This window comes from Panthera pardus, unplaced genomic scaffold, assembly GCF_024362965.1.
Source record: "Panthera pardus isolate Hobbes unplaced genomic scaffold, ASM2436296v1 HiC_scaffold_6, whole genome shotgun sequence".
NCBI classification, from domain to species: Eukaryota; Metazoa; Chordata; class Mammalia; order Carnivora; family Felidae; genus Panthera; species Panthera pardus.
In genome coordinates, this window is record NW_026526991.1 from 96,889,501 (window position 1) to 96,906,107 (window position 16,607).

The window sequence follows — 16,607 nt, forward strand, 5'->3', positions numbered from 1 at the left end:
CGAGGTACCTTGTGTAAAAATGCTAATTTAAACTTAACTATAAACAATCCAAAGACTTTTTATAAAATTGAACAAAACTTGGCCAAGAAAGATATTCAATACTGAAAGACGCTCTTGTGCAAAGAATTGTTACATGATCTAAATGCTATGAATCAGTAATGATAAATGGGTACTGTGCTACAAATAATTAAAATTGGGGCTCCTGGGTGGCTCAGTCGGTTGGGCGTCCAAATTCGGCGGGGGTCATGATCTCACTGTCTGTGAGTTCGAGCCCTACATCAGACTGTGTGCTGACAGCATGGAGCCTGGAGCCTGCTTCACATTCTGTGTCTTACTCTCTCTAACCCTCCCGACTCATGGTCTGTCTTTTTGTCTATGTCTCTCTCTCTCAAAAGGAAACAAAACAATTTTTTAATAAAAATAATTAAATCACTAACACATTATTGAGAACTTAGACCACTCAGATTGAGTTTAAGTGTTTTATATGCGTTATATTGTACGTATTTTAATTCCTATTTTAGATTACTAAACTAGATAGCTAGACATGAAATAAATCTTTTTAATTTTTATTTTTTTTAATTTTTCATGTTTATTTATTTTTGAGAGACAGAAAGAGACACAGAATGAGCAGGAGAGGGACAGAGAGAGGGAGACACAGAATCTGAAGCATGCTCCAGACTATGAGCTGTCAGCACAAGCCCCGCGTGGGGTTCGAATCCACAAACCATGAGATCATGACCTGAGCAAAAGTTGGTCGCTCGACCAACCGCTCAACTGACTGAGCCACCCAGGTGCCCCACGAAATAATTTTTGAAGCTGATACTTTGTACTTGGAGAGAGGAATATTCCAGAGTTCACTGACTGCACAATTCCTTGACTGAGGTCTGAAATTACATTTATGTGAGTTTTAGTATAACTAAACAACTGGAGTTACCCTAACTGCCTTTGAAATCGTAGATCTTTCTAGAAGTTTGTAACAACTGTGTTCTTCCATAAATGATCTGCCCTTTTATTTATCATTTTATGGTTTCATATCTTTGCCATTAAATCAGTTGTCACTCTGATGTTAAGTCCTCTTGTAAAAAATGCTTTGTTTCTTTTTGTTTTCACTATTGTTCTTGCTCTGGGCAATTTTAGTGTGTCATGTAACATTTTGCAACATATGAAATATTTCTTCTAAAATTTAACAATTCTCAGAACTCTGCAGATGTTCAAAATAAAATATCACTTTGATATCACTGCATTACTTTTTAGAAACACAATTTCAAACCACAAATAAAAGTCATTTGCAACAGGAAATTCCTATATGTGCTAAAAATTATATTCTCCCATCTTAGGGGACTTAATTTTAACCAGTAATGGGTTTTAACATTGTCAAAATTGATACAACACTTTTTTTCTAATACAGCATTTTAATTAATCTGGTTATTCTAATAGTGTTGAAATATGTCTGTGGAATCTGACCTTACATTAATGAGGACACTATTATTCAAGAATTCCTTTCTTCTTCACTAATTTAGTGCTTTACATGTTTTGCAACCAATACTATTCTGCTATTATTGTAAAAATCCACTTATTCTATCATGAAACACTTATTTCTCTCTCTACGGAAGTTAGTATCAGACTTTATATTGTTCAAATGCAAATGAGTAGCATCCCTCACCCTGCACCCCACATGGTGTCACTGTACTAGCAATGTCATCAGCACATGACACACACTCTTGATCAAGACCTTCAGGGCAGTTTCATCCACATTGTAGCTGACACTACTCAGCTGCAGACATGAACAACCAAGGCGTGACTTATGCGGAACTCCATCATGCTAAGGGCTCAAAAAGACAGCAAGTGCAACCTAAGGGCACGAAGTGTTCCATTTCAGTAACTGAGGAGGAGATAGCCTATGCAGAATTGAATCTTCAAAATGCTTCTCGGGCCCTTCAAGGGAATGTCAAGAACTCTCCCTGCAAAGGTAAAACATTTAATACAAGCAGGTATATCTGTTTTAGGATGTGAAGGTAGGGTGCAGGTGTGTGGGGAAAGAGTAGGATTTCACATAGTTTTCATTTGTGAGGACCAGAGCTGGAGGTTGGAATATGGTATTGTAATTGAACGCATTGGTATATTCTGAGGGAAGATTCCAATGATAGTGATGGGTTTGAGGTGCAGGTTATTTTATGTGATTCCCTGTGCATTGTCGGTTCTTTTGCTTGTATATCTCCTAAATGATTGTTTCCAGGCATCCCTTCTCAGTGTTTGAATTTCTCTTCCTACTATTCACCTTCACGTCCAGAGAAGCTCTTTGCCGGTATCTTGGGAATCCTCTGCCTCGTCTTGATGTCCACTGTGGTAACAATAGCTGTTATGCCCTGTACGTACATGTTTGAATGACTAAAAGGGAATTTTTCAACTTGCTGTTCATTAGTTCCTCGACATAGTGTGTAACACTTTGAATTTATTGTCTCATTTTAATGCATGTGTGCTCTAAGTATGGAATGATTATTTAGAGGTTATCTAAAGTAGAAATAAGAGAATAAATTTAGGGAGAATTAATCATATGTTTGGATTTAATAACGCAAAGGCAAGTCATAGAAGAGACTTTCTGGTGAAATACGCATTAATTCTTGAGATTGCTTAAACCAAATATTGTAAGAGATGGCGAGGTTTGGTTTTTTAAGCTTTTGAATTATTTTCTCTCTCATGTTCATTACTTTATTAAATTTTTCTGGTAATATAGCACACCCAATTTTAAACTGAGAAACTCAACTTATTATGATTCATTTAATTTAATATTATGTTTTTTTGAGAATTACTTTAATGTTATAGCTACTGAAGGACCAGAGCAGAACAAAACATCCCTGGAAACGACAATCCAGAAAGGTACAACATCCCTTGCAAAATTCTGTTATTAGTTTAGTATCTATTTTAGCTCTATCTTCAAGTAGGCAAAGATCATAACAGATTCTTTGGGAAAAAGTGAATTCAAAAATCGTTTAATGAACTTCCGGACTGAGGGGGAAATACTCATTCAAAATCACCGTAACTGCTGTTAACAATTGCCTCACATTTCCTCCTTCCATAACATGATAAAAGATAAATCATTCCATAAAGACGATTTTGTTCACTGACTCTCAGGACATGTAGATGTGGACATTTTTGTGGTTCCTTTTTGGGCACATAAATTAGGAGATGAAAGCCTAACTCTTCTCTGAGTGTGTGTTTTGTTTTAACTTTATCAGCTTGTGAGGGTATTTGAATATGGTAGGTACACATATGTGTATCCATATACAGTATGTAAATTTTCATTTTGTAATATTCAAAGCTTTTTGGATAATATCTCGTATTATCTCCCTCCAGCATGTCTCTGTTGTCATTGTCTGAAAGAGTGGTTTACGTATTCCAACAATTGCTATTACATTAGCATTGAGAGAAAATCATGGAAGGAGAGTCTGACGTCTTGTGCTCCTAACAACTCTAACCTGCTCTACAATGATGATGAAGAGGACAAGGTAAGTTTTCAAATGTTTCCTGATTCTATTAAAAGCTTGTCATTAAATGGGGCTCCTGAGTGGCTCAGTGGATTAAGCCTCCGACTTTGGCTCAGGTCATGATCTCAAGGTTTGTGAGTTTGAGCTCCACATCGGGCTCTGTGCTGACAGCTCAGAGCCTGGAGCCTGCTTCAGATTCTATGTCTCCCTCTCTCTCCGCTTCTCCCCTGCTTGTGCTCTCTCTCTGTGATTCAAAAGTAAATAAGTGTTAAAAAAATTAAAAAGAAAAAGCTTGTAATTAATATTATGCTTGTAGAATTCATCTATAGTTTTATATATATTTGTAGTTTATTTCTTTTAAACTGTTTAATATTCCATGGTTTGACTCTATGACACATTATTTATAGTTTTATACCTTGAATGTACATTTGATAATGTCCAGTTCTTGATTTCATAGGAACCTGTGCTTCTAGAAATGCTCTTTTGTCTGAAATTAACTTTACTATTTAATTTTACAATACATCAAGGAAACTAGGCATATGATTGTGCACACTGATTACAGTGTAGTTAGAATCACACAATTCTAAATTATATCATGAGACAGAAGTGTAGAGCCTTTGTCAGGCCTGCCCATTTTCCTTTTATGAAATATCTCTGCTTCTTTTGGGGCTGTATATCAATGGAATCATTCAGGGTGCGTTTTTATGTGTGTCTCCCTTCTCTCCCAGGTGCTACTTGTAATCCATCTATATTAACACACTTGTCTACAGTTTGTGAATATTCACTGCTCTCATATGAATATGACATTTTAAAAACCATTCTCAGAAATTTTGTTCCTTTTTTGTAAGTGGGTATTATGCATAATTATGTTAGGAAAAGTCTTTTCTATGTCTTCCTCCACATATCATATTGATAATCATTTATTGCACATAGCGACAAATTATATATTTATATAAAATAAATGTATGGTTTTTGTAATAAAATAATAATGTGTAAATGTAACACAATCATATTCATGTATGATTATACTACACTTCTCTGTAAGCATTAGCAGGAAATTGCACATAGATATGTGTATATTTCACTATACTAAATTATCCCTACATTTTTCTATTTTATGGTGCAAAATACATTGTACCAAATAGGCTTTTGATCCAAAACTCAGCAGTCCCAGAAAAATTCATTAAAGGTTCTGATGGTTAGAAACAGTACCATTTTCCTGGGTTGTAAATCTCAAGGCTATTCTCTTTGGTGAGAATGAGAAGTGCTGGGTTGTGTCTCTTGCCCATTTCTCCAGGACGGTGTCTTCTTTTCACTTCTCAGGAGTCTTTGTCATATTTTAGATCTGAGTTCTTTTTCGAGCTTTTAAGATGCAAATACCTGCATCTGCATTTTCACTCTCCTATTGGAGTCTTTCAATGATCAGAATTTTTATGTTACCATGGTCCTACTTAGCGTTTTGTTCATACAATGAGTATTATTGGACCTATTTCACAAGTTAGCCAAAGTTCATGAATAGAATTTCCTATATTATTTTCCTGTATTTACCTTTTTCTTTATTTCTTTATATTTTAACTTTCCATTATGATTTATGATCCAATTAGAATTTATTTTTTGTGATGCTTATGTCTGAGGCTGTGAGATAAGAGTGAAAGTTGTATTTTTCTACATCATTACCTCATTGACGGAGCATCATTTATAGCAAAGTAGGTCTTTTCTTCATCAGTAACTTTATATACATAAAGTTTTATATATATATATATATATATATATATATATATATATATATATATACACACACGTGCTCTAATCTCCTTGATATAAGTAATATAGATATTATATATCTTTATATAGATGATTGGATATTCATAGAGCACAGTCTACACAGCCTATCACAACCCACAGCAGTTCGAGTAAAATGTAGAGACTTACTTGCCTTTATGGTCCGTTACCGTGTCCCAATTATACTATAAGTGTCCTAAATATTTCTCTGCTTACATGGAGAATCACATGCATGTTATAACTTTGCTTCAACTGATACTTTTGCTTCAAATATCAAACAATTTCGAAAACACAGGAGGTGAAGGAAAGTCCATTAGACCTGGTAAGAATTTTATTCTTACGTTTGTCCTCTCTTCCTTCCTTTGATCCAAAATGCCTTCTTTTACCATGTATTCTCCATAGCAATCCTTTCATTGTGCTCAGGGCTACTTTTACTGTTAGAGAAGCAGCTCACAGCCTGAGGAGCAAGACTGTTCCTGTCAAGTTCATTTCTCAAAAAACAATCCACTCTGTATATCAGTATCAGGCGTAGGTTTGAACTGTATTTTTGAGTGTCTGTGCTTCATCTCAATTTATTTTCTGTACCTCTTCATTCACAAGGCTTGTCTTGAGGTATCAGAAAAGCCTAAGGGACATTATTTTTTGTGTTTTGTGTTTGGCGGTGGTGGTGAATTTTTGGAACAGGGATGCTCAGCAATTTTTCCGTGTAAATTAATGATATTTGCTTCCTCATTTACACTATTTCAGCTTAGGAAAGTTTTCATAGGAACAATCTACTGTCAGAGAGAGGGGAAATCTGTACTTCTAACAGTGCTGTACTGAAGCCAGCTCCCACTCGTTTCTGAACACAAACTATGCATCTCTTTACCTTCTCTGCTTTCATGCTTTCACGTTGGATACCTGAAGGGAGGCATTCATGGAGACTTTGTACCACACACATTAACAAATGCTAAAAACCATAAGGTTTATAGTATAGATTCCACCATACAGTGTTATAATTATGGCTGCAAATTATCTTGTCTTTTCAAGAAATTCAGAGAGGAAAATACACATGCAGATCTAAACATTTACCGACCTATTTATCATTTCTGGTGATCTCTATTTCTTCTTGCGGATATGCGTTACCATCTAGTGTCATTTTACTTGTAGCTTGAAGAACTTTGTTGAAAGGCAGGTGTAGTAAGAATAAATTCTGTTCGTTTGTGTGTCTCATGTGGGATCTTTATGCATCTTGTTTTCTAAAAAACTATTTTCTGAATGTATAATTCCTGTTTGACAGGTTTTTTTGCTTTGTTTTGGTTGTTTGTTTGTTTTGTGTGTGTGTGTGTGTGTGTGTGTGTGTGTGTGTGTGTGTGCACAGGTAGTGGGTTTCTTTCTTTTTTTTCCCACTATTTTTCCAGTGAGAGGTCATCTTTTAATCATATTGTTATTTACCTAAATATAATGAGTTGTTTTTCTCCTGCCCTTGTCAAGATCACCTCTTTTTGTGGGTTTGACTTTGATTTTATTTTTTAAGCTGTTGCAGAAAATTCCATGACCCCATAACATAGAATTTAACACATTACCCATGTTAAAAAAATAGCCTAGTGTCTTAGAGCAGTTTTAGGTTCATAGCAAAACTCAGACATAGCACCGGTATATGCTGTATTCCCCTACTGTCTATGTGTCAATGCAGGAGCAGTTCATAGACTGTCTCATTTTCAAAAGCCCTCAGTGGGGTGGTTCACTTGCTACAACTGATACACCTATAGTGACACATCTTTATCAGCCAAAGACCATAGTTTACTTCAAAGCTTACTCTTGAGGTTGGGCATTTTATGCGTTTGGAAAAGTATATAGTGACATGTATCAAACATTATGGAGTTCTACAGAATAGTTTCCCGTCCTTCAAAATCCTCTGTGCTCCCTATCCATCCTTCCTTCCCCCTAAACCCTGTCAACCACTGATCAATTTACTGTCTCCATAATTTTGTTTTTTCCAGAGTGTCATATAGCGGGAATCCTATACTCTCGCATATCTTACATTGCATTTAACTAGATCATCCATCGTAACCAGTTGAAGCGCCCAGTTTAAGTTAGGAGTGCCAACTATCACATTGTTGCAAAGGATATCTAGAGCTCTCCTCTTGTAAAACTGGAACTCAACTCACTGCACAATAATTCTTCTTCAATGCTTTCCCCTCAACCTGAGCAACCACTATTCTACTTGTTTCTATCACTTTTACTACTTTGGATACTTTCTATAAGTGGAATCAAACAGGTTTTTTTTTTTTCATCTGTATGACTGGCTTATTTCACTTAGCATAATGTCCTGGAATTTCATGCATATAGTGGCAGGTGATAAGATTTCCTTCCATTTACAACTGAATAATATTACAGTGTTATGTGTATACCACGCTTTCTTTCTCCATTCATCCATCAGTGGACATTTGGGTGGCTTCTGCCCCATGGCTCTAATGAATAATGCTGCAGTGAGCATGGGTGTATATATATCTTTGAGATCTTGCTTTCAATTCTTTTAGATAGTTTCCTACAGTTGGGATGGCTGATTCATGTGATAATTGTATTTTCAATTTCTTGAAGAAGCTCCATTCCCTTCTTCATAACGGTGACCGATTTACATGCCCAACAACAGTGTGTAGTATCCTCCTGGTTGACCTCCTCACTGACCCTTTTTTAAAAAATGTTATTTATTTGTTTTGACAGAGAGAGAAAGAGAGAGAGCAAGCAGGGGAGGTGGAGAGGGAGGGAAAGGGACAGCATCTGAAGCTGGCTCTGCATCGTCAACACAGAGCCTGATGCAGGACTCAAACCCACAAATGTGCGATCATGACCTGAGTCGAAACCAAGAGTTGGAAACTTAACCAACTAAGCCACCCAGGCACCTGAGCTTTTTTTTTTTTTATACCATCCATCCTAATGAGTATGAGGTGATAATTCATTGTGATTTTGATTTGCATTTCTCTGATCATTAGCATCTTTCCATATGATTTTTCACAATTTTTATTGATTTTGGAAATATGCTTTTTTAATTTCTTTGCCCTATTTTTTAATTGTGTTTTGGTGTTTGTTGTTGTTGGTATTAACTTGTAGATTAATTTTATATTTTAGATGCAATTCCCTGTTTGATGTATGATTGCAAGTGTTTTTTCCACTCTTTCTTTTCATCGTTGATCATGCCCTTTAGTGCACAGAAATATTTAGGTTGATATCACACATTTGTCTACAGTGGACTTTTCCTTTGTGCTCTGTGGTTTTGGTGGCAGAGCCAAGAAATCATTGCCAAATACAGTGTTGTTTATTCCCCCCCCCCAATTTTTCTTTGAGGAACTTCTACACCTTACATTTATGTCTTTAGTCCACTTTGAGTTAATTTTAGTATACGGTGTAAATGGAAACATCCAGCTTCATTCTTCTGCATGTGGGAAGTCAGTTTCCCAACACCTTGTGTAAAAGATGCTGTCTTTCCCTATTGAATGGTCCTGGCACCCTTATCAAACCTGGTTAGACTGATTATGCGGGGGTTTGTGTCTGGACATTTTTAACGTATTGTTTCCATGGGGGATTTAGGGTCTGTGTCTTTCTGTTCCTTCATCTTGCTGCTTGTATCCCATTCCATTCGGAACTAGTGTGCAGGGCAGGGATATGGATTCTGTCTAGAGAATGTGGTGTAAGGCTGATGGAGGTGGAAGACGTGTCACCCATCCCTGATTTTCACACTGAATTAAGTCACTTCACAATCCACTCTCTTCCCTCAAGTGTATTTCTTTGTCTGTATTTGCCAGTGTTCTTTGGTCATTTCATTTATGATGTCATGAGATGTGGATTTGTACGTGCTCATTCTGTTAGCAGTTGACTAAGTCTCTGGTGTCTATAAGTATTTTAAATTTTGTCCTGGTCTTTTCTGCCTCTGTCGTTCTTCTCATATTCTACTTAGACCTAAGCTGGCTTTCCTGATACTGTTCTGAAAGACTCTGAATTCTGTAAATTGTTCTCTTTCTTCTCTCTCATCTTAAGGTATAAATAAATTTTGTTACTCCTTCAAATTCACCGTTTTTTTTCTACTTGAGTGGATTTTCAATTTCCAGTATGGATTTATGCACTCAGATTCTCTGTGGTTTCTTGATATAGTTTTATTTCTGTATTGATATTTCCTACTTGCTAAATTGCTGCCATCACATGTTCATGCAATTATTTCAACTAAGTTTTCTTTATAGTTTTCACATATTTATAAATATGAATTTTATTTTTATTATTTTAAAAAATTTCAATGCTTTTATTTATTTTTGAGAGAGAGAGACAGACAGAGCATGAGCAGGTGAGGAGCAGAGAGAGGGAGACACAGACTGGGAAGCAGGCTCCAGGCTCTGAGCTGTCAGCACAGAGCCAGACGCGGGGCTCGAACTCACGGCCTGTGAGATCATGACCTGAGCCGAAGTCAGACGCCCAACCAACTGAGCCACCCAGGCACCCCAAAATATAACTTTTAAGTACCTTTGTTCTAATATGTGCAACAACTTATCCCAGCAGACGTTTCAATTGACCAATGCTTTCCTTTCGTTGGAAGACATTTTTAAATTTCTCTTCATATTTTTTTTTTTTTTACTTTTTAGGTAGACACTTTGTAAAAATATACTTCAGTAAACATGCATTGTATGTCATTTTTCCTAGATTTACTATTTTTTGTTGCCAAACATTTATGGCAGAATCTTCTCCACTGAGGTCTGTCTACTGATAGTTTTGTTCAATGTTTTCCAAATTCTTATTGCTTATTTTTATGACCTTGTGACTTTTACCTTTGATGTTAATTACTGCTGATCAGGTCTCCCCCTGTGGCACCAGCACCCTTGCTCTTTGCAGCTTCTCCCAGTTGTAACATTTCAGTCTTCTTGATCGCTGAGCCAGGGGTGGGTAGGTGGGGAGACACTGAGCATCCTAGGTGAGAACATGACGGATGTGCTTCTGCCTTGAATCTCCAGGAATCTTTCCAATGTTCATAAGTTATTAACCTGTGATCCATTTTCTAAACCCTGAAATTGTCTTCACGGTCAGTTTGTCCTCTTCACTTAGTCCTGCTAAGATAATTTTATACTTTCGTGTCCACTGTGTAACATTATAATTTGAAAGTGTCTATAAAGGAAGAAAGGATGAACTTTTATGTGTTATTACAGAATTCAGGTGAGTATAAGAGCTTGTATTTGACTCCCAATAAATTTTATTTTCTCATAGTTTTTGTTGAATTTACTCTCTGCTACTACATGGGTTAGAGGCTCCCAGAGAAGAAATCATAGTTCATCTGTGCAGCCAAAAGCCTTAACATTTTCTTCTGAACTGTAAGTCTCCTGACAACTTTTTATTTTATGCCTCACAAGAATTGTTCATAGAAACAAAAACAGCAATGTGTGAACAATCAGATAAACACAGTAGTTGAAGTTTTTCCAGAGAAAAATGGTATGAGAAATATGGAGATTGAGATATATAAGTATGAGTCAAAACGGATGGTTTATTCATTAAAATACTATGGTACCTAGTAAGAGATACAAGCAACCTTATGGTAAGATTAATGAGATATAATTCTCTGTATTTCAGGTTGTCAGCATCTTCAGAGAGTGACAAGAATTGTCCATATTTCGATTTTCATGAAAAAAAAACGTATTTTGCACCCTGCTCAGTAAGAAGACCATATGTTTGTAAGCACCAGGCATTTTAGTTACCTCATTTTGGTATAATGTTATTTCACCATTTATAAAGAATACGTCTCTCATTATTTCAAAACCCATATGATTATTTTCTTTGCATATTTTTAAGATAATATTTTTAGTGTAATTTTAGGCTCACAACAAAATTAAGAAGAAGCTCCTAAGATTTCCTTGATTGTCCCTGTCTGCACATGCGCATGGCCTCTTCCATTATCAACACCCTCACTAGAATGTTTCATTTCTTACCAAGGATGAATCCGCATCAATGCATATATATCACCCAAAGACCAAAGAGTACTTGAGGCTTCATTCTTGGTGTTATGGGACTGTTCTCAAATGTAATTATATTAGTGTAAAAAATATACTCGGTATATATTATTTATTTCTTATGCTTTGCTATTTATTAGAATAAAATATGTTAATTACAAATCATAACATTAATGTAAAATTCTCAACACAGTGAATAATTCCATTTCTATTTCCAAATTAGCTGATTTGTTCTAGCCCTTTAAGGGCCCCAAATGAGGATTGAACACTCCAGGGTGACAAGGCTATCGGTCAGAATTGAGTCAGGAGACAGAAACAAGGAAGGAAGTTGAGGTAAACAATTATGATCTACTTGTAAAGGAAAGCTTACTAAGAGGAAAGGCTACTAAGTTCAATAAAATTACAAAGAATATCTTAGAATTAAAGGAGGGATCACTGGGAAGCCAGGTCCGCTCTCTGAAGATGGGATTTAGATGTCATCGAGGACGATGTGGCTACACACAGCTTCGTGGCAGACATGCTCACTGGATTATCCTGGGACAGGGCAGGTCCACAGTCCTCCGGCTGAACTTGGTGAGGTTGGATCTCAGGCTGTGACTGGCAAACAGGAAGAACTCCCTGTCAGAACATCAGGAGGAAAGACCAGAAGACAAGAAACTGACTGACTGGCTACAGAAAGTTGCTGGAGGACCAGTACACAGGACTTCTTGTAGGACTGCAACTGGCAACCAGGCTATGGCAGAAAAGGAGACACAACACCATGAAGCCAGGAAGAAGAGCTCTTTCTGCTGCACTGTCTCTCCATTGTCTCTTACCGACAAAAGTCAACTTCATGTGAGATGACAAGAGAGAGAATGGATGGGATCTTACACCGTTGTCTGAGAACAGGGCACTGAGGGTGGACTTGGAGCTGAGAGTACTAAATGAACGGCCCCTTGGGGTTATCATGGAACAACCACAGGGTTTCTGTATAAGAGCCATTCAGATCGGCCAACTTCCTCTGATGATGGAACCAAAGTGTACTCTCTGAATCTGTCTTAGTGCAGCACTATCAAAGATTAGATTTATTTCAAGGTAGAGATTGGTTTCTAATTGGATAATATCCAGTGTCCTTTGATACCTTTTCTTATATGTTGTTTTCCTCAACTGGGTTCATGTATTTTGAATGACATTTAGTTTTTTTCAATTTTTTATGTACCCACTTCTGTCAGTCGTTACAGCCATGCTAAAAAACACTTTGTTGTCTTTCCCTGTGTGACTTATTTCACTTAGCTTCCAATTTGACAATAAATTTCACATTAAAAAATAAAAAAATAAAAAACAATTTTGATGCAAAACATAAAGTGTTACATAAGAAAACCAAAAATTAAAATCTACAGATATTTGTGTAGGTCAAAGGCTGGTTATTGCCAGAATTCAAGACAAACGTGAGTAATTAGAAAATGATTCACAGATATTCCTATCCTAATTCAATTATAAGAGGGAAAGAAATGAAACTTGGTTATTACTTGCAAAATAAATTCATATTTCATATGCATTTATATCTGTGAAGATAGACATATTCTTTGTATTCTCTCTACATATTCCCTACACTCTTCTAGAAAAATTATGTGAATATTCAAAAGGAAATGAATATAATTGTTTATGGTAGCTGTAACTAATCCCTAAAGTTGTGTTTCATACAACCCAAGGTTGCAATGACATTGAAAATTAAGCATTTAATTTTCATTCACCTGTTTGTGGTTTGGCTCTGTTAGGGTTGATCAAGTGTGGGCCTTTATGGACTTGACTCCAGACTACACACAGATGCAGCTCAGATCCTGGTATATGAGCTTGCATAGCGGAGATAGCAACTAGCAGAAATGTGTTTCTTAGTGCCTGGTCTCTGAACTCATAACCTATCACATTCCCACACACGTTATATTGTGAAACAAGTCACGGGGGCAAACTTATCATTTGCTGTCTGTAGACTACACTCTTTTCACAGTGGTCACAGGGAAAAAACGTAGATTCACTGAAAATAACCTAATCTACCATTAGAGCCGTAGGAATATTTTTTTAAGTAATACTTTATGAGATAGATAAGTTTGTAAAGGATATTGTTTGGAAATAGATTAAAAATTTAGTACTCTTAACTTCCCATTTGGTTTTTTTTTCTTGCCTTCTGTGCCAAATATTCTTGTAAATCAGTTTTATACAGTGACAGACATGATAGTATAGATGTTTTCAACATGGTCTTTGAGGAAATAAGTTATAAGCAGAAAATTAAAAAGTGTAAGGACATTGGCATTGAAACCGGTCACTTCATGATTTCTAAGTGCCCACTCCCAGCCCTGGGACTCAGTTACATAACTGCTCTGGCTGTTTTCTCTGCGGAATATATGATGGAAATAGTATCTTATTCATATTTACTTGAAGAGTATTTGAACAGTACCTCTCGACACAAGTAGTCACTACATTTCAGTCGTTTTGGCTTAAGAAATTGATGCTTTTGTGTCATGATGGTCTTAAATGTAGCAACTTCATAGGGCTGTTCTGAGGAATAAATAATAATAAATGATATAATGCCTACAGATCCTTAAAATAAAGCCCAAGCACATGAAGTTCTTGCTGTCTGTGATCTCTTCATGTTTTGCTTTTCCCAGTGTCCAATAAAGGCCATTTTCCATAAAAACCAAAGCCCTATAACTGTCTTCTTCCTTTCACCCAGTGAAACAGCCAGGCATCAGAAATGCTATCTGGCAACCATTTTGATCATATTCATTAAAGAAATTTGCTTTTAAAAAAGGAGAGAAATTCAATATGCATCATGTGTGGACACTAGAGTAATTTTTTCGGTGTCTGTGTTTTGTGTTTTTTTGAAATCAAGTTGCAATTACTGTCCTTTCCCCTATTGCTCAAGAACCCCAGTCTCCTCACAAAGTGTGTTATTTGGGCATCTGTATAGGCTGTGTCTTTTGGAATTGAAGAATACAAAGGAGATTGTCAATCTGTGACAAGATAACCTGTTTGAATCCTAGATTTGGGGATCCTACAGTGTGCAGGGTGAAGAAGGGACTGAAATGCCCTATCTCTTCCAATGTTGGAATATCCCATCTACACATATGCATCTGTTACCATAAAGAATGGAGAAAAGTGAGAGATGCTGCTAAATGCATTCTGATGTAGAACACCTACCATTTTGTCCCCAAGTATATTTCACATTTATAAATACATACAAAAAACATTGCAAAAATTATTACCTATACCCATAAGAAGGCATGTGTCACCACTGTCCTGTCTCTCTAGTGAGTGGGAGATTATACATGCTGGTGGGATGCACCTGAGGCACAACTAATCAGCAATTACATCACAGAGAAATTGGTATCTTTATTCCAACAACTCAGGGTAACAAAGCAGAATGAATATGCAATATATTAGAGATCCATTGATTTGACACGCTGCCACTTTGCTGAATTCATGTATCAGTTCTAGCAGTTTTGGGTGGGATTTTTTGGATTTCTCACAGAAAGTATCATTTCAGCTGAGAAGAGTGAAAGTCTAACTTCCTCTTTGCCTATTTGGATGATTTTACTTCCTTCTGCTGTCTGATTGCTGAAGCTAGGACTTCCAACACTATAGTGAATGACAGTGGTGACCGTGGACATTGTTGTCATCTCCCTGACCTTAGGGGTAAAGGTCTCAGTTTTTCCCACACTGACAACAATATTACCTGTGGGTCTTTCGAATATGGCCTTTATGATTTTCAGTTATGTTCCTTCTATCCCTATATTTTTGAGGGCTTATATCAAGAATGGGAGCTACATTTTGTGAAAGGTTTTTTTTTCTGCATCTATGGGAGGATCTTGCAGTTCTTATCCTTTCTTTTATTAATGTGATGTAAAATATTGACTGACTTGCAGTATTGAACTAGACCTGCATCCAGGAATCAATCCCAGTTGATCAGGGTGAATAATTCTTTTAACGTATTGCTGGATCCAATTTGCTAGTATTTCGTTGAGAGTTTTTGCATCCATGTTCACAAAGGAAATTGGTTGGTATTTCTTCATTTTAGAGGGGTCTTTGGTTTTGGAATCAAAGTAATGTTGGCCTTGTAGAGTGAGTTTGGAAGTTTCCCTTCCATTTCTACTTTTTGGAACAGATTCAAAAGAATAAGGGTTAACTCTTCTTTAATGTTTTGCAGAATTCCCCTGGACAGCCGGTCCTGGAATCTTGTTTGTGGGAGATTTTTGATTACTGAAGCAATTTCTTTCCTGCTTATGGGTCTGTTCAAAATTTTCATTTCTTCCTGTTTCAGTTTTAGTAGTTTAAATATTTCTAGGTGTTTGTCCATTTCATCTAGATTGTCCCATTTGTTCGCATATAATTGCTCATAATATTCTCTCATTATTGTTTGTATTTCTGTGGTGTTGGTGGTAATATCTCCTCTTCCAGTTGTGATTATATTTGGGTTCTTTCCGTGTTTCTTTTTGACCAGTCTGGCTACGGGGTTATCAATTTTGGTAATCTTTCAAAGAACAATTTCCTGCTTTCCTTGATCTGTTCTTTTTTTAAATGTAAATATCATGGATTTCTGCTCTAATCTTTTTTATTTCCCCTTTCCCACTGCTTTTGGACTTTATTTGCTGTTCTTTATCCAGCTTTTTTAGGTGTAACTTTAGGTTGTGTATTTAAGACCTTTCTTCCTCCTTCAGGAAGGCCTGGATTGTTATGTACTTCCTTCTTATAACCATTGCTGCATCGCAGAGGTTTTGGAATATCTTGTTTTCATTTTCATTGTCTTCCATGTACTTTTTAGTTTCCTCTTTAATTTCGTGGATAGCCCATCCATATTTTAGTAGGATGTTCTTTAATCTCCAAGTAAATATGGTCCTTTCAAAAGTTTTGTTGTGATTAATTTCAAGTTTCATAGAGTTGTGGTCAGAAAATATGCACAGTATGGTCTCAATATTTTTGTACTTGTTGAGGGCTGACTTGTAACCCAGTATGTGATCTATTCTGGAGAATATTCCATGTGTACTCAAGAAGAATGTGTATTCTGCTTTAGGATGATGTGTTCTGAATGTATCTGTTAAGTCCATCTGGTCCAGCGTGTCATTCAAAGCCAGTGTTTCCTTGTTGATTTTCTGCTTACATGATTTGTTTATTACTGTAAGATGTGGGTGTTGAAGTCTTCTACTCTTATGGTATTATCATCAATGAAATTTATGTTTGTAATTAATTGATATATATATTAGGATGCTCGCACATTGTAGGAATATGCATTTACAATTGTTAGATCTTCTTGGTGGATAGACCCCTTAATAATGGTTTAATGCCCTTTTACTCTTGTTACAGTCTTTATTTTTAAATCTAGTTTGTCTGATATAAGTCA

The 16,607-nt window shown here is 36.3% G+C and overlaps 1 protein-coding gene across 1 annotated transcript; it reads left to right on the forward strand.

Moving 5' to 3' along the window:
* The first annotated feature begins 1,782 nt into the window (after window positions 1-1,782).
* On the forward strand, window positions 1,783-11,042 carry LOC109259062 (NKG2-A/NKG2-B type II integral membrane protein-like). The gene is made up of 6 exons (XM_053895096.1): window positions 1,783-1,969; window positions 2,237-2,368; window positions 2,824-2,877; window positions 3,382-3,506; window positions 10,497-10,600; window positions 10,857-11,042. Exons 1-6 carry the CDS (start codon window positions 1,783-1,785, stop codon window positions 10,975-10,977), a joined length of 723 nt encoding a protein of 240 aa, XP_053751071.1. The 3' UTR covers window positions 10,978-11,042.
* Window positions 11,043-16,607: the final 5,565 nt, after the last annotated feature.